General features: G+C 40.2%; 1 protein-coding gene across 2 annotated transcripts in view; it reads left to right on the forward strand.

Annotated features, from left to right (window-relative positions):
* LDLRAD3 (low density lipoprotein receptor class A domain containing 3) overlaps nucleotides 1-26,915 on the forward strand; it is a 184,656-nt gene that overhangs the window by 73,580 nt on the left and 84,161 nt on the right. For both annotated transcript variants that reach the window (XM_063117424.1, XM_063117425.1), the window contains exon 3: nucleotides 25,534-25,659. In XM_063117424.1, coding sequence (XP_062973494.1) covers nucleotides 25,534-25,659 — 126 coding nt within the window. The remainder of the gene's footprint in view (nucleotides 1-25,533; nucleotides 25,660-26,915) is intronic.

Here is a 26,915-nt window from a genome sequence, read left to right on the forward strand (position 1 = left end):
CAAGGTGGGCTTTTTAAAGAAATTCTCCAATAACCACTTTTTTCCTTTTTTTTCTTTAGAGGTAATGGCATTTTCTTTTTTGAAGAATAGCAATAACTACTGTCTTAGCAATTATGATTTAACTAGTCAGTATGAGCAAGAGTCAAGTGAACATACAGTATGGTAGCACAAACCTTTGAGATACATTCTCCAGTTAAATGGAATTGGCCCTAGGTTTCTGCCCATGAGCTAAAATGAAAGTTCAGTCAGTTGTTGGCATTGCTATACATTTGCAACATTGTGGGATCTTAAGATCTGTAAGTAAAATTCAACTTACTTATGAGATATTTGTACAACTCACTAATTTTGGAGAAAACTGGAAAAATATATGTTTCCAATTGCAATTCTTAGGGTAATTCTTCCTGTATTTTTCTGCCTTGCTTTTGGGACTCAGGGTGTGTTCACATATATCTCTTTAAGGCAGTACTAAATCAAATCAAGTATAATTGTGCATTAACCAGCTTGCTTAATGAAGCTGATTTCATGCAATCTTTTCTTCCTTATGTCATAGACTGCTGTAAATCTCTCCCATGATCTCTAGAAAAGCAGAATAGAATCATTCTGCCAAACCATTAATTTCTGTCTTGGATGCCTGAACTAATTGGTTCTTAGTGTGCAGCTTTTCATGTTGGCTGATGAAGGATGATCTAAAGGTGCCCTAGGAGACTCCCTCTTGTGTTTGAGATGGCATCACATGGAAGTGGTGAATATAAAGCATGGGTATTTCCACTGCGTGTTCAGTGTGGGAATTTGGTGAGATGTGTAAGCTGTACTCACATCTGGAGAACACACATCTGGTTGAGGGAGAGATCTCCTTTGGAGATTGCCGTAAAACTCAGAATTGAAGTTCAAATTGTTCCAAGTTTATCCTCCGTAGGTCTAATGTAAGAAGTTGCCCTTAGATGCAGCATTGGGGATAATGAAAGGGAATGCTGGCAGATGACTGCACTGGAATGCTGGATTATATTTTAGGTGGTCAGTTTCAAGGAACGTAGAAATGTAGAAATATAATGTAGAAATATAGCTCTCAGTCTATGAAGCAGTTGTTAGATAAGCCAAGGCAAGTTTGGGCTCACTCTTGGACTCCGTATACCTGTGGGGCTATTCACTTCATAGCTATTTTGTCTTAGGCCTTACTAGACAGGGCTTTATCCTGGGGTGAACCCTGGGATTGTCCCTGTGTGTCCACATGATGCACAGGGGATCCCGGGGTCAGGGAGGGATCATCCCTCCCTTGCCCCAAGATAGAGCCCTACACTTTGAGCCCAGTTTTTCCATGCTCTCAGGCTGAGCCTGAGACCGCGGAACGTGTGGCCTGTTGCTGCGGGTTGACCTGGCTCCATGCAATTACTCGCGTGGAGCTGGGAGCTGCGCCCATCGGGGGTAGGGTGGGGGGAGCTGGGAAATTAAATTATTTTTTAAAAAAACTTACCTTTCATGCTTGAGTGCTCATGCGCTCCTGTTGCTTTAAAAAAATAATTAAATGGTGGGCGCGACGCTTCTCTTCCTGAGGTTGTCGTGCCTCACATGCAAACAGAGGAGGGATCTCACGATAATCACATCGCGGGATCTTCCCTTCTCCAAGGTAGATCTAGCTAAGGCCACAGTCTATGTGAAAAACCTAAGGTTATTTATACTTGCTCCTATATGTGGATTATTTCTTTACAAAGGCATGTTATCAACTTATTTCTAGAGGAGGAAAAAGATAAATGCAGCTGGGACAGAGAGTAGATTTCCCCAACAATGGATTAGTGAGACTACATCCTGTATTTCTATATTCTTTTTAATTATTTTATCCTACATACTTTCCCCTCTTCATTGTGCTTTCTCCCTCTTTTGGGGGGTTGACTTCTTTTCTTCTCACCTGTATTTTAAGATACTTTTAGTAAACAATTTAAACAATGTTAACAGGCAATAATTGTCTGGTTTCTGTTATTGTTTTCAGTGTACAAAGTCCTTTACAATCCTTACTTACTTCTGAAAGGTTACTCTGAAAGATGACAAGAATAGCTGAGCAAGGTTTTCAATCTGGACCTGCTCTGTCCAAATCCAGTACTCCATCCATATGTTAAGTGATTTAAAAAAAACAACCCACTATACTTATTGCAGTAGTTCCATGTACATGACATATGAAAGCTGTAATTTTAAATTAATTCATGTGAAGTAAGTCCCATTATTAGGACTTATTTCTCAGTAAATGTTCTTACATTTGCAGTTATATCATAGTCAATTTTTGTATACAGATATTGTTAGAAAACTTTTCAAAATGTCCATGTGGAAGGCTATTGCATGTTTCTGATTTAGCTCATGGCCAGCATAAAACAGGTCTTGGGTGGGCAGTACCTGGATGGAAGTTTACTTTGAGGCCCTAGTTATGCTCCTCTGAACAATTTGGAAGAAGACTGATATACAAAATATTGCATTTCTTAAGCCATATCACCTATTTCTTTCTATAGCATGGTATATATGAAGTCTTTGAGAGTATGAGGATTCTTGGCTTAAAATAAGTGGTCCATAGAGCTTTACAACAAATATACCAAGTCATAAGACCAAAATATTATGATCCATATCTAGAAGCAACCATTTTTCTTCATCTTTACCATAGAATAGGTGCAGGGCTTTGGATCTGGATTGGGGCCTAGACGGGGAGGAAGCTTTTAAGATCCAGATTAGACCCCTGTGCGTACTTCCAAGTAAAAATGAAAAAAAAAGACATTGCTGCTTGATATGGATTTAAAGATATGGATTGGCCCACAGTGTGTTACCCTGGAAATAGCAATACATTAAAAGAGCCATGCTGGTTTAGCCAAAAGCCCATCTAGTCCAGCTTTCTGTCACATAGTGGCCAACCAGATGCTGATGGGAAGCCCACAAACAAGACCTGAATACAATAGCACTCTCCCAGTCATGTTCCCCATTAGCTGGTATGGAGAGGCATACTGCCTCTTGCACTGGAGATAATATATAGCCATCATAACTAATAGTCATTGATAGCCTTATCCTCCATAAATTTGTTGAATCCCTCTTTCAAGCCATATCCAATTTGATGGTCATCACTGCATCTTGTGGTAGTGAAACACATAGTTTAACCTTGTGCTGTGTGAAGAAGTCCTTCCTTTTATCAAGGTATTTTGGTGCCCTAGGCAAGGTACACTCCCCACCCACCCACCCCCACACACATACATAGTACTCTATCACTATTAATTCATGAACATCATGAAATGGATTCATGGAAGAAAAACACAAGCTCCTTGGGATATTGATATCTTAAAGTTGACATCACAAGAGATCCTGAGTATGCACCTTCGATGTTCACTGTGTTGTTTTCTGTTTTCTCCATGTTCTTTTGTAAATTAGTTTTGGCATGCCCTGTGTACCTCCTGACCTTGTTTCAAATAGAGGTTTGGATAACTGCTAATATCCAACACAGTTGTGAAAACTGGCGATCGGTTTTGTATCTTATGAAAGCTGCTTGAAGGAGGAGGAAAAGACTTGACCTAGAATGTTTTCTGCGCTTTTTCTGCAGTAAAAGCTGAGACTACTCTTGATACATACAAAATCTCAAACAAAAGACAGGATAGAACAAGAAAAGAGGGCATTGGAGGTCGTTAATTCTCTGGTTTATGAAGTCCGTTATGAGCATGCTGGTGAGGCATTTGTCTTCTTGTTCAGCTGCATCTGTTGGTCTAAATAAAAGGGGGGCAAGAAGAGGAGCAATCTCCAGAGCTGTCAATCAATCAGTGTGTGTGTGTGTGTGTGTGACAGAGAGAGAGAGAAAGAGAGAGAGCAGTAAGAACAAAAAGTATGAAAGGGAGCATCAGGAAGACAAAAGTAAAGTTATTGGGGGAAAGTCTTGAAATGTTCAGTTTCTTTATGAATACTATGAAATAGATTTACCTGTTAAGATTTGTGAACTACAAAATTGAAATCCTTGGGAGGTTTTTATCTTGGGTTTTTTTCCCTCAAGGCCCCAAGCACACTGGTCTTTAATAGTGAATTTTGTCATCAGCTTCACTGGGAGTTGGATCCTGATCATGCTACTGTAGTTAATTTCCCTTTGTACTCTGTTTTTCCCTCCTTTACTCCCCCTTTCCTCATCAAATATAATCTTCATCTGTCTAAAATAATCTAATAATATGTGAGCACTGAAAGTGGCTTTTGTCGGCTAATGAGCAACAGCTACTTAGAGAATTGGTAGGTTGCTTCCTTTGTCAGCTAACGAGCAGCAGATGGTGCATTTTCAAAGTATGGCACATCATCCTAGCTTACTGCCTGACATGACAAGAGCCAAAATTAAAGCTGTACCAAATATCCAGACATTTCTGATTATAACCTCCACCACCGCCACCCCACCAACTTTGGTGTTGGGGGGACTTTTCCTGCCAGTTCTGTGCGCGTTCAGAAATGTGTCTTTAAACCAACAGTGACACCCAGTGACCAGCCACATTAGTCTTTATTATTTATGACCATTGCATTTAGGACACCAAAGCAAAAATTTGCGGAATTCTTTTAAGTGCTCCTTCATGGCTCATTATGTAGTGTTTGGTGTAAGAAGGAGGTATTTGTACTCATCTTCACTGCAAAGTGAACTTGGGATCTGAAAATCAAGCTGGGTTTATTGTTTTATTTCCAGTAATTGGGTCCTTAAACGTTCAAATTAAAAGAAATAGTTGTTGATGCATGATGAACCCGAAAGCTACATTGGAATAAGGATGGGGAAGACATGTTCCAGTATCTTTGACCTGGACTATATGGCTCTGCTCCACTGCTGCCACCATATGGTGAGTCACTTATGGCCATGTTGTTCTGGGGTTAAACAAGCATGGCCCTTGCAAGTCAGATGTAGTATCTATGCTTTATGTTGCCTTAGGGCATGTAATGAAGAAAAATGTGGAAGGATTTCTCCCTCCCAAACTGACTTTTTCCATTTCAAGGAAACAGATCACTGAAATGATTAGATGTTACTTCATAATACATATGAAGCTGCATTATGTTGAGACACTGAGTCAAACCAATGATCTGTCTAGCCTTGTGTAAATTCAGCAATAAAGAAGTAAGAGAAGTACACACCCTTCTCCACCACACTACAGGAAGCTAGCAATAAATCTCCCTCAACTTCACAACACGTTTTTTAAAGCCTTACAGGCAGAAACAGTTGCCTATGTGCCTTAATGAGAGAAAACCAACATTGGTTTGTGGGCTGTTTAGTGTTTTGCTCTGTGCAATGACTTCCTATGTTTTATGGAATAGACATGTTTCCTTAATGCTAAGGTAGATGAAAGAGGAGACACCTCTTGTGTTCTTCTTGTGTGTAAGGGGAAAGCCCACAGCACAGCAAGCAGCTGTTTTCAAGACTAGGGTTTAAAAAGCTAGGAAACACAGTCTTTCCTTGGCTTCCAAAGAAATCTGCTCCAGATTTTTCTTCCTGTCTTGCAGCAGTCCCCTTCACAAAGTCTTTTTTTTGGGGGGGAGGTTGTTTTCTTGTTCAGCCTCCAGAGGACAAAACAAAGGGATTTAATTGTCTTTTTTTCTTCTTTCCCTGTGGAAAGAAGAAGTGTGAGAGAGAATCCAGTTGAAAGTGGTTCTCAGAATGCAGAGGTAGAGATGGAAAGGAAGAGAAAGAAAGAAGAAGGCACTAATCAATGGAAGGAAGTAAAAGGAAGATTTGAAATTGCCTTCTGCTTTCTCCCATCCAGTCAGCCAATCAACTTAAAGTGTAGTCATATGCACATATAGACAGAAAAAAGTCCTACAACTCCCAGGATCCCTATGGAGCATGGTAGGATTTGTAGGACTTTTTTTCTGTCTAAACATGCATAGTATTCTGCCATTAAAGAGCAAATCTTCCTGCTTTTCAAATAATCTACCTGCAATAATAATAATAATAATAATAATAATAATAATAATAATATTTATTTGTTCCCCCTCTCCCTTTGGATCGAGGCGGGGTACAACACAAATAAAAACACCATAAAATACATACAACTAATTCAAATGTTTAAAACCAGCGCATCATTAAAAACAGCACACCATTAAAGAAGGAATTTTAAAATTCAACTGGGTAGGCCTGCCAGAAGAGATCAGTCTTTATGGCTTTCTTAAATCCTGGAAGACTGTTAAGTTATTATTTATTTATTTATATAGCACTAACGATGTACTTGGTGCTGTACAAAATATACAAATAAAACAGTGATACCCTGCCTAGAGGCTTACAATCTAAAATCACATTAAAACATATGAAGGGGGGAAAGGGGTTCACAAAGCAGAAATAAGAGAAAAATCATAGTAATAAGAACAGTAAATCAAGCTAAAAAGCTATTGAAAACAAATGAGTTTTCAAATGCGTTTTAAAATCTACAATGGAACTCGTGGTACATAGTTGCTCTGGAAGAGCATTCCAAACAAATGGGGCAGCCGGAGAGAATGGGCAAAGTTGGGCAAGAGAGATAGAAACTCTTGGGCGGGAGAGCAACATAACATTTGAAGAACGGAGGGTACGAGGGGGATGGTAAAGTGAAATGAGAGAAGAAAGATAAGAAGGTGCAAGACCATGACACGCTTTGAATGTCAGCAAAAGAAGCTTATACTGAATTCTATATGGGATCGGAAGCCAATGAAGAGATTTCATCAAAGGAGAAACATGGTCAAAACGACGAGCCAAGAAAATAATCTCGGCTGCAGAATGGTGATGAGAGACCAAAGAGGAGAGATGAGCATAAGGAAGACCAGTCAAAAGAAGATTACAAAACTCCAAACGGGAGATAACCAATGCATGGACAAGGGTCTTAGCAAAAGATTCAGATAAGAATGGATGGATCCTAGCAATGTTATATAAGATAAAATGGCAGGACTTGGCTACAGCCTCGATATGTGAGGAGAAAGAAAGTGAAGAATCAAAAATGAAGCCAAGACTACGAGCTTCTTCCACCGGATAAAGTGTGACATTATTAACAGTAACAAAGAATGAAGAGCGAGGGGACGGTTTGGGAGGGAAGACAAGCAAAACTGTTTTCGCCATGTTTAGTTTTAAGTGACGCTGAAGCATCCAGGCTGAGATAGCAGACAAACAGCCTGAGATCCTAGCCTGAACGTCAGAAGAAAGTTCGGGAGAAGAGAGATACGATTGTGTATCGTCTGCATACAGGTGATATTGGAGGCCATGAGAATGAATAAGATTACCTAACAATAACATGTGTAAAGAGAACAACAAAGGGCCAGGTACTGAGCCCTGTGGCACCCCAACTTGAAGGGGAAAAGAAGAAGATGAGTGGCCATTAGCACATACACTAAATGAGCGACCTGCGAGATAGGAGGCAAACCAGTCGTAGACAGATTCGCGGAATCCAAGGTCACATAGGATAGCCAATAGGAGGTCATGATCAACCATATCAAAGGCCGCAGTAAGATCCAAAAGAATAAGAACTGAAAACAGGCCTTTAGATTTGGCAATAAGAAGATCATTGGTAATCTTAGTAAGAGCTGTCTCAGTAGAATGCAGAGGACGGAAGCCAGACTGAAAAGGATCCAAGGCCGAGGAACTAGAAAGAAAATGAAGACACCGGGAATAAAACACTTGTTCCAAGACTTTTGACACGAATGGCAGCAGAGAAAAAGGGCGATAATTGGCAAGAGAAAACATATTGAGAGAGGATTTTTTTAGAATGGGGGAGACTGGAGCATGCTTAAAGGCAGAAGGACATGTGCCAGAAGACAAAGAAGTGTTAATAATGTGGAGTAGGGAGGGAAGAATGATAGACGAAAGATTGATAAAGACGCGAGAAGGGATAGGATCAAGAGGGCAGGTGAAGGGCTTCAAAGAATGCATTATACTAGTAAGTTCATCGGTAGCAATCAGAGGAAATGCAGAGAAAATTACAGGGGGAACTGGAAGTTGAGTAGTGAATGTTGGGGGAGAGAAAGTAATAGCGAGCTCAGAGCAAATTGTTTGGATGTTGTTGTTGAAGAAAGTAGCAAAATCCTGAGCAGACAAGGAGAGAGGAATGGAGGGTGGGCTGGGTTTCAGAAGGGCGTCAAATGATATAAAAAGCTGCCGAGGGCGCTTGGCTTGAGACTGAATAAGGAGAGAAAAATACTGTTGTTTAGCCAATGAGATAGCAGCAGAAAAGGATGAGAGAAGAAATTTATAATGAACAAAATCTGCCCAATCCCTGGATTTATGCCAAAGGCGTTCCGTTGCCCAGGAACAGGAGCAGAGATAGCGAATAGAGGAAGAAAGCCACGGTTGTGGTTTTGACGGACGAACCATCCGTGTCACAGATGGGGCAAACTCATCAAAGGAAGCAGATAAAGTAGAATTGAAAGAGGACACGGCTAAGTCCACAGAAGGGACAGAAATAACAGAAGAAAGAGAAGAAGACAAGGATTGAGAAAGAGCGTCGTAATTTATAGATTGCAGATCTCCGCAAGATTGAAGAACAGGAGGTAAGAGAGGAGGATTATGAGTGAGAGCAAAAGAAACGAAATGATGATCCGACAATGGAAACTCAACAGCAGAAAATTCAGAAATAGAACAATTCTTAGAAAAGACGAGATCCAAACAGTGCCCAAGAGAATGTGTGGGAAGGTCAGACCAGAGCTTAAGACCAAAGGAAGAAGATGAAGAAAGAAATCATAAAGCTATTGGGTCATTAGTATCATTGACGTGGATGTTAAAATCACCCAGGATGAGGGTAGGAGAATTATCAGAAAGAAAAAAAGGTTAACCAAGAGTCAAAGTCAGAGATAAATTTTGATGATGGACCAGGAGGAGGATAGATAACTGCAACTCACAACCGTAATGGAGTGAAAAGTCTCACCAAATGAGCTGCAAAAGAGGAATAGCAGTGAGAAGGAGGAGCCGGGAGAGATGGATGAATCTCTCCCGGCAAGCCATTCCACAAACTGGGAGCGGCACAAGAAAAGGTCCTCTGGATAATAGTTGTCAGCCTTGTTTTTGTTGGCTGGAGTAAGTTCTTCCCAGAGGATCTGAGTGTGTGGGGCGGATTGTACGGGAGAAGGCGATCCCGCAGGTAGCCTGGACCCAAACCATGTAGGGCTTTAAAGGTGATAACTAACACTTTATACTTTGCCCGGAAACTAATTGGCAGCCAGTGAAGAGATGTTAAGACTGGTGTGATGTGGTCACCCCTAAGTGTACCGGTGACCAACCTGGCTGCCATGTTTTGAACTAGTTGAAGTTTCCGGACTAGGCACAAAGGTAGCCCTATGTAGAGCACATTGCAGAAGTTGAGCCTTGAAGTTACCAGCACGTGCACTGCCATCTTTAGGTCTTCCGACTCTAGGAAGGGGCGCAGCTGGTGTATCAGTCGAATTGAAACAAATTGGTAGGAGTTTCTTAAATGGGATGTATTTGGAAGGCATATATTCTCAGGTTTAGAGGCGGATGTTGGGGCTGCAGTGGTGCTATAACAGCTGCTGCTGCTGAGTTCCAGTAGGAGGATAGTATTGGAAGAGGAAAGCAAAAGATGAGGCGAATCAGCTTTGCATGTGGAATGGGAAAGAAACTAAAAGACAATACTGAGCAGCACAGGAGAAAGGTTGAAAATGGTGTGGTCAGTGCCTTCCCCCTCCTCCCAAATCTGCAGTATTTTCAGAAAGAGAAAAACAGAGGAAATGGTATGAGACCCTTGCCAACACCATTCAGATCTAGAGAATGGACTTGCTCTCAAAAATCCGCTCCATATTTTTTTGGTGGCCTAATTCAGCTGCTGCATTGCAACCTTCTCTGAGCATTCTCGCTACGATTAAAGATTTTCTTACCCCTGATCTGTTGGCAAGGTATGTTGAAGGCTGGTTTTCTATTTTTACTGACAGTGGTTCATTTGGGTCTTGGGTAGGGGTGTTTCTCGGCACTGTTACCTTTAATGGGTTTCATAGGACCTTATTACTTGCAAAGCAAGTCCTCTACCACAAAGTTGGGGTCTTCACAACTCATTGTCAAATGCACCACTAGGGCAGATTTCCATGTATTTCTTTTATCTTCAGTAAAGCTACATACTTTCATGTCTCTAAGCCTAGCAGTCAGACATTTTTTTATACTCAAAATATTGTACAAATATTCCTAGTTCCAAAAGTATGGACAGAACTCCATGGTGTAGAAAATTGCACACGCATAAACTACATTTTCTCTCTAGTTATTCCTGCAGTGATAATGAAAGAGCTGGGTTGAGCAAATCCTTGTTGAAAATGCTCCTTTTACTACCTTCAAGTGTCTCTTGGGTTTGTGGTATAATGTTTTATCCACCTTTTGATGTGAAAAAACACCAACCATGCAAGAGCATTTACAGCTCTCGTTAGTATTGTATACATTCACAACAGGTTTTGCTGCCTCGCAAATTCAATAGAATAGAACATATAGAAAATTATACTAATTATATATATGTGACATTGTCAGAAGATGAATAGTTTTCAATGTGTAGCAAAAATGAAAAGTTTACTCTGCAAAGAATGCTTTCAATCTTAAGCATTAAGTGACACTTTTGATATGCTATTAAAACTTTGAACTAAACTACTACCAGTTTTGTCTCCATATTCTGAATTATTGGTGTAACTGTTTTAAAAGGTATGTTTAGTGAAAAGAGGCATGAAATTTCAACAAGTGACTAAATAATTTTAGTTGGTTGCTCACCTGTGGTTTAACGGATTAAAACTGCAATCCTATGGTGTCTGGAAGGGGTATCCCAAGAGCCATAGAGATAAATAGGATCTCTTTCTCCAACAGCAGAGACAGATGTCCACTCTTACAGAGAGAGGTGTCCGCTTCAGATGCCTCCCCCCACAAAAGCATCTGAGGCGTTTGTCTCTTTAATGTCAATAGAGGAAACAGGGCAGATTGGGAAGTGTGTTGTGGGCAGATCAAGTGACACTACGCAACTAGTGATGTTGGAGAAATCCGCAACTAATTCAAATGAGTTTGGATCTCTATGAATCTGATCTGTGGATTCCACAGCGGACCAGCTTTTCCTGGCTTGCACATATTCCACAGACCATTTTTGTGTTTGTGTATAATGGCAATTTGCTAAGACACGATAAAGAACTTCTCTCCTTTTTTTTCTTTTCTTTTTTTTTACTTTTTGGATTTTTCATAAATTTTTCACACCAGCCATAAATGTGGATTTCTCCATAGGCTAAAGTGTAGAATCATAGAATGGTAGAGTTGAAAGGGGCCCATAAGGTCATCGAGTTCAATCCCCTGTCCATAAAAACATGCACGTGGGGGGATTTGTGCATTTTTGCAAGTGCGAATTTGCACAAATTTGGGGAATTGGAAAAAAAACCTGATTCCATCAATGATTGGACAATGGAATGAAAGGCTCCTGACAATCCGTGAAATGCAGACAGAATGGAATTTACAAAATCAATACATCCCTATCCAAAGCTCTCCTGGTCCCAAGACATGCCCCTTACGCAGGCAGAGATGTTTGCCAGCCCTGGATCTGACATACATAATTTTCTTCCCCTTGCTTCCAAAGGGAAGGAAATCATCAAAGAAAAAAACAAAACAAAAAGGGAAATGTAAACAAAGATTCCTTTGGCTCTGCCAGCATGAGCCCAGCAGGGCTTTGGATAAGGCAGTTGCTCTGCTTTCAGATCCTCTGCCTACCCACTGGTAGGATTGTTCTATAATTCATCAGTTAATTTGAAATATATTTTATATTATGTGAAAGCCTCAATATATGTGCCTTTTTAAAGATATTAAATGAGATGTGAAAGAACATGGAATTTAATAAACAAATTCCACCTCATGGAATTAAAAAACACCTCATTTCGTTTCTTTTGCTCTCACTCATAATCCTCCTCTCTTACCTCCTGTTCTTCAATCTTGCGGAGATCTGCAATCTATAAATTACGACGCTCTTTCTCAATCCTTGTCTTCTTCTCTTTCTTCTGTTATTTCTGTCCCTTCTGTCCTCTTTCAATTCTACTTTATCTGCTTCCTTTGATGAGTTTGCCCCATCTGTGACACGGATGGTTCGTCCGTCACAACCACAACCGTGGCTTTCTTCCTCTATTCATAGTGGAATATCCTGCTTGGTGTAGATGAGCTCCCAGATAGGGAATGCTCTGTTGTCTCTTAATGGGATGGTTTATTAGAAACTGGAGCCATGCATGGATTTCATATTGGAGGGCCAAGATTTAGAAATGCTTCCTGTGGAAAGAATAAACTGATGAGAACAAGTGTTGTGACCAGCATTTGACACATCAAGGCAACAAGAGTCTTTCTTCTCTAACAAGACCTTTTTAAGGTATCCAGTGAATTTTAAGGATTGTATAAAAGCACAACATATAAAAAGCAAACACTCCAACCAAAGGGAAATTTGCTTATGTTGGTAAGCTTCTCATGTTTCAACTTCATGAGAAGTTTGGGGGTAGGGCAGTAATGAAAGCATGGTAATCCTGTTCCTAGATAATATATATGGTATCTAGTTTTTGAGATTTCTATTCATATTTCCTTTCTGTTCTATTTTGTAGCCTGGTTTAATGGTATTGAGGTAATCTGAAACACATCTATGATTTGGTCAAAAGATTATCCTTGTGAATGCGGAAGAGAAGTAATACCTAGCATTACTAAAGAAATAAACAGCTCTAGTAGATACTAAGCACCAAATCTGCCTTTAGAAAACAGCAAGAATAGTGAGCTGGTTGCAATAAGACCATAGATGTTCCTGCAGATGTCTGCGATCAAGCTGCCTTTCAAATATTATGAAACTGAGTATAATTGTGTTTGGTTTTGAAGAATGTTTCCTTAAAGGAGAACAAATCTGTCAAAAATGCATGGAAACTTTTATAGAGGGCTTAGAGTCATATGATGAATTACTCCAACTATTAGGTAAAACAACCAATTTGGCTTCTGTTGAATCTTTTTTACCTAGTGCAGCATCTATTTTTTTCTCCAGCTTTGTTAATATAAAGACTGTCCAGTTAATCTCTACTTCTGTTTTCCACCACCCAAGGAATCTGTCTAGTTCACCCAGGATGGAAATTTTGAATTAATAGCTGGATTTTATATTTTCAAAAATGAAGGATCAGCTTTCTTTCAACCCTTTCTTTTTCCTTCTTCCATTTCCATTTCTGAAGACAGTTTTACCATATGGTCAATTGAAGAGTACCAGTAGAAGAACTGTAGGTAAATGATTGGAGAACTTTTGAGGGATTTTCTTGCATGTTGAGACCATCTTGTGGCATGGTGCAGAGCTGAATATCCTAGAAAGGGGCCTTTATGAGAAACTGTCTGGATTTCTAGGTGCAATAATCATTTTTATGTAACAATGCAGTGGTAAAGCCACCATTCAATTTATCATCATCTTTTTGTGGTGACCTGACTTGTGAATGCTGACTCTTATCACTTGCTTCTTCTCAGAAAACCTTTAGAAAAATTCAGACAGCAAAGAAAGTGTCCATAGTTTTGACATGTTTGGAAATCTGTTGAACTAATCACAAGACCAAGGAGTTCAGCATGGTGTCCATGTTTCTTCCCCAAATCTCACAACAAGCTAGGGTAAGCTGAGAAGTAGTGACTGACCCAAGTCACCCAGTGATCTTCATGGGGATTTGAACCTGGGACTCCTACTATTAGTCCAGCCTTCTGCAACCTGGCCCAATATTTTGGACTATAATTACAAGTATTCTTGACTATTGGCCATACTAGCTTGGATTGATGGAAGTCAAAAACGTCTTGAGGGCACCAGGTGGACTAGGAGTCTTAGGTTCAAATAAGGAAAGACAGACCTAGTTTTGTGCCATAATAACCCAAGCATCCTAGTCCAACATACTAATTGCAACACCACTCTCTCTCTCTGTTCATTACGATCAAGATGTACATACTTTTGACTATAACATGCTGGAACAATAAGATTCTATTATTTCTTGTGAAGTTGGAAGTTACTGTGCAAAGTAACAAGTTATTCCCGTCAAATAGTACTTGCATAGACTGTGGTACAAGCCACTGGAAGTATTTTATAAATACCATCAATTTAAAACAATGACATCCCTCTGAGATACATAAATATACCCCCTATTTTTAGATAAGTGGCACTGAGGTACATTTGAATGACTTGACAGCAAGATGAACAGAACCCATGAACAGTGTTTCCCACTGCTACCTGACAAGCGTTGGACTGTGCAGTAACTCGCATAAGTACCACTGCAATCTCCTGAAAGCAGATTGCATTTTCCACTACATATAAATGAGTTATATGAATAAGTCAGTATAGTGGAGCTAGTGCAGAATTTGTCTTCCTGCATCTTAACGCAGTGTTCTTTAAAAAACATGAAGACCTAAACTTCTCAAACTTACAGTATCTTACTTACATGCTCTTGCCTCACTCTGATATATTCCGTCCTTACTTAACTACTCCTGTGTATTGTGCAGGCTCTTTTGATACAGCAACATCTCTGTCAATGTGGAAACTATCAGATTTTCATTTCATTTCCATCTTTAGTCCATCATTTATCTTGTGAGAGGTATGAAATGTGGTTTCAAAAGTAAGAAGTAATTTTGCCTCCCACATCATACTGTGCTGCTGTCCTAGGTTTAGCCCAGTTCATATGTAGTGTATGATGTCCTTTACCCTTTAATTAGATCAGAAAATAGGGAGCCTCCACTTTACAACATCTTATTTATTATTTATTTATTACATTTATATCCTGCCTTTTTTCCTGCAAGGAACCCAAGGTGGCATAACCTCACAACAACAATCCTGTGAGGTGGGTTGGACTGAGAGTCTGTGACTGGCCCAAAGTCACCCAGTGGGTTTCCATAGCTGAGTGGGGACTAGAACCTGGATCTCCCAACTCCCAGTACAACACTTTAGCTACTACACCACACTGTAGCTTTCCCAGAGAGGATTCAATACCAAGGTCAAAGTGTGATCCTTCCACTAGCTGGGGAGAAGTCACACACTTTCTTCTACTTGCCTTCTTCCATTTAGAGTAGGAAAGATGCTAGTAAGGTGGCTGCTGGGCATCTCACGTAGCTAGAGGTCATCTTCACACATTTTCCCCACCCTTTCTTACTGGGAGAGTAGGGGTGTGTGAGAAACCAACAAAGGAACTCCACTTTACTTTAGACCCTTTTGCCTCTAATTTCGAAAGCCTGTTTCTGGTGCCTCTCTGATGATATAACTGCACAGCAGGACTATGCAACTACTTTAGCGCAGGCTGTAGTCCATGGGGGGAAAAGCCAAAATAGTCAGTTTGCTGCCAAAATCCAATCACAAACTGCTCTGTAGCACTATAGTGGTTAAATTTGGCTCGTTTCCAAGCTAAATGTAACCCTTTAGGCCTCTATAGAAGATATGGAGTGCCCATAGGGTGCTATTAATTTGCAAACAAACTAAATTTGGCTAGTTAGGCACTCCGTAGCCAATACAGGCATCAATTTTTAAAGACCCCCCCCCCAAATGGTGGTGGTAGGGCTGTTGGCCATCCCTACTGTAAAGGTTAAGGACGTATACCAGCAACTGTGATCTTCTTAGGGTTGGTGTTGGTTAATCTGCAGCAGTCTTGGAGTGGGTGTTAGATGTGCTCATGCCATCTGCTTGAGCCTTCTGTGCCACAGATCTAAGTGGCTTCTGATTCTGGCTGCAAGTTTTCTGGGAAATGAAACAAAATGACAAAAAGTTGGGTTCAAGTAGAACACCCTTGAAAATAACACTGATAACTGGAAGTAGTGGGAAGAAATTCCCACATTCGAAAGGGAACCTGAAGAAATAAGCAGCGTCTCTCTTCAGCCCTACTTCAGCTGTGATGTCTTCATGTGAACGAGGCCAGATGCAGTGTGAAATGCTGACACCATTGCCCAGAATGGATGTGTTTTCAGCTGGCATAACGAGAACTTCCTAGCTCTTGCTTATGTTGCACGTGCTGTCAAGATGGAATTTTCCAGACTTAATAGAAGTCTGTTTTTAGCAGAGTTGAGTAGATTGAAGCAGATGTGAAGCTTAGGGCTAAACTAGACATGACACGCAATCGTTTGCATCGTTCTACTGAGTTTTTTTTTGTTTTTGTTTTATCCAAAAGAAGCCTCAGGAGGCTGTGAATTTGAACAGAAGAATGACAAAGGTGAAGGTGATGCTTAGACATTTCCTGTAAAGTTTTTTCTACTCAATATCGTGACACAGCTGCTTTTTCTCCATGCAGAAAAATACCTATGTCTTTTTCCTGGTATATTTAGAAAGCAAACAAACAAACAGCAGGGCAGGGGGTGTTCTGGAAACAAAAAAAGCAGCAGGAAAGGGGCATTAAATGGCCCAGAGAACTTTCATTGTTAGGAAACATTATCATCATTTTATTTCTTACCCGTCTCTCCTTATTTATTTATTTATTTATTTATTTATTACATTTATATCCTGCCTTTTTTCCTCCAAAGAACCCAAGGCGGCGTACATAATTCTCCTCCTCTCCATGTTACCTCACAACAACAACCCTGTGAGGTGGGTTGGGCTGAGAGTCTGTGACTGGCCCAAAGTCACCCAGTGGGTTTCCATGGCTGAGTGGGGACTAGAACCTGGATCTCCCGACTCCCAGTCCAAGTCCTTAGCCACTGCATCACACTGGCTCAATTTTGATCGAGGCAGAGAACAACAGTAAATATAAAATACATAAAACTGAATTAAAACATAATATACATTCTTAAAACACCTTAAAACGTTCTAAAAAACATCTTAAATATTAAATTTTAATTTTGAGTGGAAGAAATTCCACTTAAAATTGCTCTTCCCCTGTTGGTTCTCTTACCTATCAGGGAAAAGATGCATGATACATGGGGGGAGATATGGAGGGGAAAGTGTTAAGTATCTGTTGCTTTGTTCCAACTCAGTGCCTTGTGAGACTGCCTTCGGTTTTTCTCAAAAAGTCATGGGAAAGATACACACGATTCCACATCATACCCAGTTTGGAACTTATTATGCTATCATCAGTTCATTTTATGTTACTGCTTTCCTGCCACATGGTTGTACATGGATTCAAAATACTTTATTTGTGGAAAGGAAGAGCATAATTAAACAATGGAACAAGAGATGTTGTGGAAATATCTTCTGGAGAAGATTCAAATTTTTGTTTTATGTTAAGATTGCGTGAGCATCTGCCAGAAACTATTTTGAGCTATGAAATACGGGCAACATAGACAAGGTGCAGGTTGCATCTCTATGAGGTCCAAAGGCTCCTTCCTTGACTCCACCTTCATCCTAGCTCTTTAGCGAGCTCTCGTGGCCGAGTCACTCTTCTGTGGTTTGGTTTAGGATGGTAGCCGGCTAAAATATTATTTCCCCTTTAGCCTCTGTGTGTGAGTTGTTGGTTTTTAAAGCCCACTACTGCTGCTACTTTTGCCACTCACTACTTTGGGTTTTTGACGTTCTTTGGATGATCCCTCAATAAATGAAAATAGGAGGGAAATGGTGTGCTTCCCTTCTCACAGCAGTTGTGCTGGTGTTTCATGTTACAGGGTGCATTTAAGCTAGTCGATCCTCCAAAGCCGTCCAAGGCACCAGATAAATTAAGTCACTTGGTGCTGATTTCATGGGAATTCTTTCTCATCAGGGGAATGCAGAGCTGATGGAATTCAGCACGGGGAAGCCTGGAAGAGAAGAGGTTAAGATTGAGTCTGTGACAGTGAAGCATTACAGTTCTCTTCACAGGATAACGAACCTGTTCACCAAATGGTTGCTGCTGTGTAAAAGGGGACCAAGGTTGTAATCAGTCAAATTCATCATCATTGTTATCATCTGACTGAGATCGGTGCTCATGATGCAACCTCTTCTTGTTTTGTTTTGTACTTGTTTTGTTTTGTACTTGTTTTGTTCTTGTGAAGCAATTTTCTGCTAATGTTAATATATAGGATGTTATTTCCATTGGTGATTGGTTGCATAACAAATCTTTTGGAGAAGTCCTATAACAGATAGCATAGTTATGGGGAAATAGTTCAAAATTTGATTTATAAGTATCTGGGACTTTACCTGTCCCTAATAGCAAAAATGAGGTCTTGTACTTATCCATCCTGCTTTGGAGGCTTTTTTCCCCCTGCAGACAGAGGCGCCTCAGTTTATCCAAGCATAAGAACAATCTATAATTGTCTGTGTGAACTGTATGTCATGTCTCCCACCTTGCAGTACACTTTTTAAAAAAAGTTTGTTGCTAGGATAAATAAAATAAAACTAATGACTCTTTAGAAAAAAGGAAAACTTTTTTTATATGCCCCACAACATAATAATATATTCCACTGTTAACCAAGGCAATGGTGTAATGTTTGGTTTTCCGTTTTGGAAGATCTACTCTGTTATAGTAAACTACTACTTATGGAGAAAGTTTCTCCCACCCCCCACCCCCAGGTGGAGGAGGAGTTACACAAAGGCTCATAAAATAAGCTGCGAGTGAAAAAGGTTGTAGATGGCATTTAAAATAGTGTGGTCATTTTTATCTTAAAGAGGAAAAGAACTCTGGAAACTATTGTGCTTTGTTTATGATGATGCTTTTAATATCCACAAGGGGGTGGGAAGGCAAGGATTCAAGTATTGCTGCTCTGTCCATCCCCCCAGGAACTGCTGCTTCTATTGATGGATTTCCATATGTCTTTTTCTCTCTCTTTTGCGGGAGCCAGCTGTGCCCCTTCACTAAATGGCCCATTGTGCGCCACGATGGAGACGCACTCCTTTACTGCTTACCTCTGCTCCTGCCCTCTTCCCTTACTCCACTTCTCCTGTCGCTATCTGCTCTGATGACTCAGTGGGGTTGTGTTACTGGTGGAGACATGGCCTGTGTGGTTGCCATTGATGTTGCTCTTTAGGAGTCACAGGAAGAATGGCCTGTCTTGTTTCAGGCACCTGAATGCTTAGGGCAGCCTCTCCCAGCTGGGTCCCTCCAGAATGTTTTGGACTGCAACACCCATTAGCCCCAACCAGCAGAGCTAATGGTCAGGGGAAATGAGAGTTTTGTAATCCAAAACATCTGGAGGGGGTCATTGTGCATGTTTGAATCCCAGGGACCTTTATTTATGGCTGCACACCATCAAGTGGTGCCATGTTGGTGCTTATTGGTTGTGGGGCTTAGAACATCTTGACCGAAAAGGACCAGTGACACTTGTTTATATTGGTTATATTAGGATCATGAATCTGCAGTTAGTCATATTCTAATGCTCACCTTTATAAAATCTTGTCCTATATGAGAGATTTATCCTACAAGAGGCAATACCTGGAGAAATGCCATTTTCTGCAGCAAACAATAGAATAGTATTCATTGTTACTTAGATTTATAGTAGTCTGTACTTAAAAGTATACTATCCCTGCTCTGCATTGCTTTGCACATGGCCTTTGTTGCTTTAGGAAGGGCATGGGTTGAAGGTGGAATGGAGGACTGATGCTAAAGAGGACTAGACCTTGTAGGAAAGGCTTCATGTTTGAATGCTCCCCCACGTCAGAGCTCCTTATACATGAAAAACGAACCTATTAAAAATTGGGATAATGTATGGATGTGGCCTCAGAAAGTCTGCAGTGAAATAGTCAATCTGCTCTAAGAATCCTGATTTATTTAAAAGAATCCTGGAGGCACTAGGATTCAAAGTCTGCAGGTTTAAAAAAAACCAAGTTAGTTCACTCAACACAATATATGGTCTTCTTTCCTACTGCAAGGCTACTGAATAAAGTAGTGAAGTTCAATGTAACCACATGTTCATATTCATAGTCCCGTTTGATTTAAAATTTGGAAGAGGTTGTAGTATTTAAAAGTATTTCTGAATAAGAATTTTGTACTACTGGAATTGGTATGTCGTAGCAGTAACTTGCAGATAATTTATTTCCTCTTTTCTTCAGAATGATGGCCTCCTATTTCTGAGTTGTCCTTGGATCCTGCACTGAAAAATATGGTAGTTGGTGTGCAAGTGACGTTTAGTTGATATGTCTCATTTTCTGCTCTACAATCGCAGCAAAGAACTAATGCATCTGCAAAGGGTCTGTGCCATAAAGGAATTGTATTGCTTTGTTTTTGAAAGATACTAAATCAATTTAAGAGTTACTGTAGCTGCTGCTTAATAAAAATCCTTTATACATTATTACCTGTCAGTGGATACTGGAGAAGCCTTCAGTTCAGCGGCAGTCACTTTAGCTCGGAAAATGATCTTTGTCCACATTGTTGCCAAATGGATTTTCTGGCTTCTTAACCAGAAAGGAGGGTTAGAGTGTTGGACTGGGACTCAGGAGATCTGGGTTCTAGTCTCAACTCAGCCATGAAGCTTACTTGGTGACTTCAGGCCAGTCACTGACTCAGCCTAACCAACTTCATAGGGTTGTTAGGGTAAAATGGAGAGGAGGGGGATCATGTGAGCTTCCTTAGGTTCCTTGCAATAGGAAAAATGATGGTATATAAATATAATAATAAATGAATCAATACATTAGCCACCACATATTTTTTCCCATCTTGACCTTGCCTCCATTTCTCCTTTAGTGACCTTTGTAGAGTGGGGATTTACACATGCATGTCCATTGTTTACAGATTGCAGCTTTATGTTACTCCAAGTAGTTGTGCGGGCCGGACTGGGGTGCCCCCCCCCGAGCCAGAGGTTCTGCACCCCCATTTATATCATAATCAGAAAAGCATAGGCATAATGAACTGAAACCATTGTATCATAATATTTTTTATATTGGGATTCTTTGCTTGCTGCACTTGCTGAATAAATTTTTGCATAATCATAGGCTCCCAAATTTTATAAATCCACTGCTGTTTAGATGGTTGCTTTGGAGGCTTATGTACTATATATGATTTTGCCACTGGACACAATTGCTTGAGAAGGTCTTTCTTTAGTGGATTCAGTGGCCTAAATGGTTCCTCCCAACTCTTTTATTCTGTGCTATGAATTATGCAGGAATCCAATATCATCAGGTTCAAAATTATCTTTACTTTTCTTAATCTCATAATCCACCTTGAGAGGTTTCTACCCTAAATGATAGGGTAGAAATTAGTGCCAAAAATGTATCCCATGAAAATTCTGACCATTCTCATTCAAATTGATAGAAAAAAAATTCAAAGGAGAAGAAATTTCAGAGAAATTCTCATGGGTTTGGTTCATGGTTCTTGTGGTTATCTTATTTATGCAATGGCTGAGGAGCGTGACTGGTTGTCTTGTCTTTCATTGTATAGTTGCCTTTCTGACATTCTGCAGCCTCCTTGGCTTCCTGCACTTCCCACCCAGGGTAAGACATCATGGAATTTTTTTCCTCCCATAGGGCCTTTTCAGATTGGGAATTGCAAGCAGCCTGGGAGACTGTAGAGCAATGGTGAGATGAGTAATAGAAAGAAAAATATAGATAGTAGCCTTGGCACCTCACAGTGATTAGGTCCTGAGATTTTTCTTTTCTTACCCCCTAGAAATAAAAGGACACTTTTCAGAATTTGCTCCATATTTTCTTCACCATTATTTTTGGGGGCAGGCAGCTTTATTCCTTCCCCTCAATACCCTGGAGTGATGCTAGGTATATGGGGCATTGTGGAAGATGCAGAGTGGGAGCCAGGCTGCCAGTGCAGTTGATGCTCTTGCCACTTGCAGTGGGTGGGCTTAGGGGAAAAGAAGAAGAAAGACACTGTTCTACAAGCCTTGCCAATGGTGATGCCTACCTGTGAGGAATTGCTGGAGAGTTTCTCCTCCCTCTGGAGAAATTTGGTGAATTCCCCCCAATTTCTCTACCCAGTGAAAACGGGAAGTTTAATTGCAAATTCCTGTCATTCAATGCATTGACAACGCTGAAAAGAATAGAAAATGAGAAGAAACCCTATTTGTGTACATATATTATTCTGATGGGATTATCTCAGGTGCTAAGTGTTATATAAGTCTATAATATTGTTGGACTATATAATAATTGTACTCTTTCATGTATGGTATATATTATTGGTTATTATAATTCCAACATTGTGATTGTTAACTACCTGGAGACACATCAGTTTGTTTTACATATCTTTAAAATTGTAAATAAATGGCTATTTGATAATTATCACTTTTTATTGGTGTTCGGAGTAGTTGTGTGCCTTCTGGCACCTTATATAGTATTAGATACAGAAATATACATCTACACCAGAGGAATGAGTTTCTTTTCATCTGATCCAAGGAAAAAAACTGTTAGTGGTAGAGAATTAAGCCCATCTGTCAATTCACTAACAGCTGCCCTATGCATAGTTATTATTGTAATATCACAGGTTTGTTTTAGCCATTTCTGAATTGAATTAATCAATCATACACAAGGTATCTAAATATATACTTCTGCATTAATTTCTACATGTGACTTTAGGCTACAAAAAAAATCTGCTAGAGGCCAGAACCTGTACAGAATAGATCTTGATTAGGGGGCCTGAGGAAAATTTGTGATGACCTTGAAAGGCTATAGAATAATAAAAAGTGAACAAATGCTATCTCTTCGTCTTTCAAAGAATACCTTTTTTTTTTTTTTTTAAGGAGGATGTCTTGTTAGTGATGTTTCATTTAGGGTACTTTGTTCAAGAAACAATGTAGTTGTGATTGGTCTGTGATGTAAGAGTCTCTCAAGTGCACCTAGTTCTTGATGTTTTTCTAAATGTTATTCTTCTGCAGGGGCTTCTGCATTATCTAGCTGCAGACATTTGGCTTACGTGGATCTGTTTATTTCTTATTTTTCTTGCCAGAGCCTTGAGATCCACCAGTCAGACCCAGTGGCAAAATGATTGTTTGGGGACAGATCCAGTTGTAATTACTTGCTGCATTCCATGATGAACCATACACTGGGAAGGCTCTGTTTGGATACAGAGTTTTCCTCTGAATAACTACAGATCAGAGATTCTAATACCAATTCCTTGAAATACTATAGAATGGTCACAGTGGGCCCATTCAGAAGACAGCTTAAACCATGGCTTTAACCACCATGGTTAAAGCCATGGTTTAAGGTGTCTTCTGAACTGGGCCAATAATTTCATTTTTAAAAACATTTTAAGTAAAAAAATATATAAATCTGTATAAGTCTCCAATCCCATCATTACCACCCTTTGTTCCCATATCCACCCTCCCTGCAAGTGGAGGGATGTAAGGTAGTTACTAGCAGAAGAGAAGTGAAGGAAAGAATGCAATCTTCTCAACTTGAAAAAGCAAACGAAGTTCATGTAAATGCAAAACTTTTGCATGGCATTTCATCTGCACCTTTGGAGTAATTTGGTGTATATTTACTGGCAACTAATCTCAAGCTGAAGTCCAATTTTCCATATTTGAGATTGGAATTATACTTTTTCAGATAGGATTTGAAATCTCTCACGATTTCTTTTTTATCAATACAGCAGTGAAACGACAGATCATGCACACGTCCTTTGATTTCACCAGTGTGGGGGAAAAATAATCCTAAACATTCTGAAAGTAATAGCTTTTGTCCTGGTTGCGCTTTTTATACTGTATTTCATAATTGTGTTTTAACCTGTTGGGTGTTTTATTGTGGTTTTAATTTTTGTGAACCGCCCAGAGAGCTTCGGCTGTTGGGCAGTATAGAAGTGTAATAAATAAATAAATAAATAAAAATTGTTTCTTTAATTTTGAAAATGCACTCATCTTGTTTCTGGTTAAAAATGCAGAAAATGCTTGTTAAGAGTTCTGCCCACTGTGGACCTATGGCTGAATATAGAACTAGAATACGTTTCTTACATTTGAGATTTTTGCAACCCATACTTATTCATGTTTGCTGCAGGTATGCTCAGAACAGAATTACTCTTACTAATTACTCGAAAACTCACAAGTTGTTGTCTTCCACTGCCCTGCTCATCTTCTCCCTTCTGAGTCTATTGCCAAGCTACTTGTAAATGGCACTGTCCAGTACTTTACTTTTGATATCTCACTCATCTTCACATATATTCAAGTGAAATCTTGCTCAGAACTCTCCCCCCCACACACAATTTTCAAATGAAAAATGCCCTTACACAAGAGTAAGCCCTATTGATCACAGTGGGATTTATTTCTGATTAAAATGCACAGGCTTGCACTCTCTTCTTACTCTTTTTCATTTTCAAATGAAAAACATGCAATTAAGTGAGGCACCTTGCCTCTTCCATATTAATAGGGAACTGCAGCTGAGATGGAAATGTACAAAAGAGTTTCACACTCACACAGATCCAACACCTTCCTCCACTCTCCACCCCCCATCATCCCTCTTCATCACCATGGGAAGAGTGGCCAGGAATAGTGGCCTGGTGATACAGCATTGTGGTGGTGCCCTGAGCACTTTAGGCAGGACTGTCCAATGCCCACCCACCTGCCTTCCTGCTCTACAACAGGAGGACAGCAGGTGGGTGGGTTGGAGATTGCAGCTTGGAGGCTGATGGCCAAGGCTTTCTGGCCACTTTGGCTATGCAGTTGCCGAACAGCCCTCCACTTTCCTTCCAACTCTGGCTTATTTATTTTATTTAAAATATTTCTTGGCCACATTTCAGGGCAGAAGCCCTCACCCCCAAGGTGGCTTACAGCAATAAAATATATAAAAACAGTTAAAATATTAAAAGTGATAAAAACATGAACACAGTAAAATGGGAATAAAACCAACAATAAAAACAGCAACAGCAGCCCTATCAAGAGAAGACTATGGTAAAAATAATGTTTTCAAGGCCTTCTTAAAAGACTGCAATGATGGAAAATGGCGGACCTCCAATGGCAACTTGTTCCAGAGGTGTGAGTCCACCACAGAGAAGGCTGTCTAACATGAGGTCACCCACCTCACTGCTTTCATGGATGGGCAGATGAGAAGGGCCTCTCTTTCTGATCTAAAGTGAAGGCAGGCTGATATGGGTGAAGGTGGTCCTTCAAATAACTTGGTCCCAAACTGTTTAAGGCTTTAAAGGTCAAAACCAGTGCTTTAAATTGGGCTCAGAAACGCACCAGTAACCAGGGCAGCTGGCACACTATAGGCATTACGTGATTGACTTACTTTGCACCCAATACTAATTGGGTGGCAGCATTCTGCACCAACTGAAGTTTCTGAACTGTCTCCAAAGGCAGCTGCCCTGAGGATCTCTGCCCTCCTATACAGCCTCACAACTAGGAGGAAGGCTGGTTGCTCATCACATTTGCCAGTGGACAGTGTCAGACTTGCCATGGCGAGTGTGGCGATCAGAATGTTGAAGCCTGCTTAGAACCAATTCATGCACTAGTGTTTGGGAATCCTCGTTTGGAAATGTTGTAAATCTTGAAATGAATAGAGCAGCAACATTGTAGTGTCCTAGCTTTATGATGTAATGTTAGCTATTTTAGAAGTGTGTGTCATCAGCCAAGCAAGTGGAAGTGGGTGACTGAATGAATGCCATTTATTGAATTCATCCTTAGACCATAGCAGCACAAAGTAATTGCTATTCACACAAAAATACTCTACCTTGGAGATACATTATTAAGCCTTTTAGCTAAGCATCCTAGTGGAGAAAAGTCAGAGCTTTGTGAATACTTCTGATATAGAGCTCTTTCATGATCCAATCTTTCATTTCCTCCTTCTACAGCAAAGGCCAAATCTAAATGTGGCTCCACCTTCTTCCCCTGTGCAAGTGGAATTCACTGTATCATTGGTCGCTTCCGATGCAATGGTTTCGAGGATTGTCCTGATGGCAGCGATGAAGAAAACTGCAGTAAGTATCTGTCTACTTGCTCATAGAGGAACATTGCCCCTTATTTTGTAAACAAATTAAGATGAAGGCCCATATTCAGAACCACCATTCCTGTTGCTTACTGCTTATAAGCATCCGCATTTGGCTTTGTTAGTGGCTGAACTATTCAGGAACAAGCTGACATTTTAAAATCTGAAAATGTCCTGTGTAGAGTATAAATTCTAGCACTTCTGTGGAATCCTGAAGGTTATGCAGACCAAGTGGCAATCCTGTTTTAAAATACACCATTATGTTTCAAACGCCCTTTGCTTTGTTATCTGGTCTATTTTAAACGCTAAGATCAGAATAGGGCAGATGGCAACAGGTGGAGTTCAGGATGGCAATTCCTCAGCCTTGAACATATTTTATAAGAGTTTTTTTTATATATAAAGTTTAAGAAGTGCATACTGTTCATAGTGGTGATTTAAAGAACACACGCTTCCATTTATATTTTGTCACAGATTGCCCTCCAGCTGTGACAGATGGTTGTCACAGCTGGACAACCATCTGTCAGGGATGCTTTAGGGTGGTTTCCTGCATTGAGCAGGGGGTTGGACTCGATGGCCTTATAGGCCCCTTCCAACTCCACTATTTTATGATTCTATGATGATTCTATGATCCTTAAAGATTATATTGCTGGGCAATTCAGTGTTGAAGTGTTTCCTTTTCTCTCCCACTGCCTACTTGTCTCTTGTTTTTATTTCATACCCTCATTCCTCTAAGATGCTCTCCATGTTGTGCTGTGTTTCTTGACCTTCTCAATTATTTCAGACACACTGGGTTCTTTTTTTGCCTTTTTTATCATCAGTAATACAGCCTGCAGATTGTGGCTGGCAGAACAGTTGCCACTGAGGTCAATAAAGGTGGTAAAGTCCCAGCTGGACGTTCAGATGCCTGGTTATATTTGGCAGGAACCCAGTATAAAAGATGCCATTTACCCCATGTAATGGAGCAGCACTAAGACTGTGGCATCTCAGTTCTAATTAAAAAAGCATCAAAACCCCTTTGGGCTTTGAAGGAACTCTGTGTGCAAGACATACTTTTACCACAATTGCTAAATGTGACTGAATAATAACATGCCTGCCTGTACCAGTACTTTGGGGTGGGAGGTGGGTATGAAGAACACTATCCAAGTGAGGAAAAAACATTTTGAGACATTAAGTCAAAATTACCATCATATCACATGGATTTTCCAGCAACTTTTTTCTTCCTCCTCCTCCTCTGTGGTAAAGAAAAAA

This window comes from Elgaria multicarinata, chromosome 2 (assembly GCF_023053635.1).
Source record: "Elgaria multicarinata webbii isolate HBS135686 ecotype San Diego chromosome 2, rElgMul1.1.pri, whole genome shotgun sequence".
NCBI classification, from domain to species: Eukaryota; Metazoa; Chordata; class Lepidosauria; order Squamata; family Anguidae; genus Elgaria; species Elgaria multicarinata.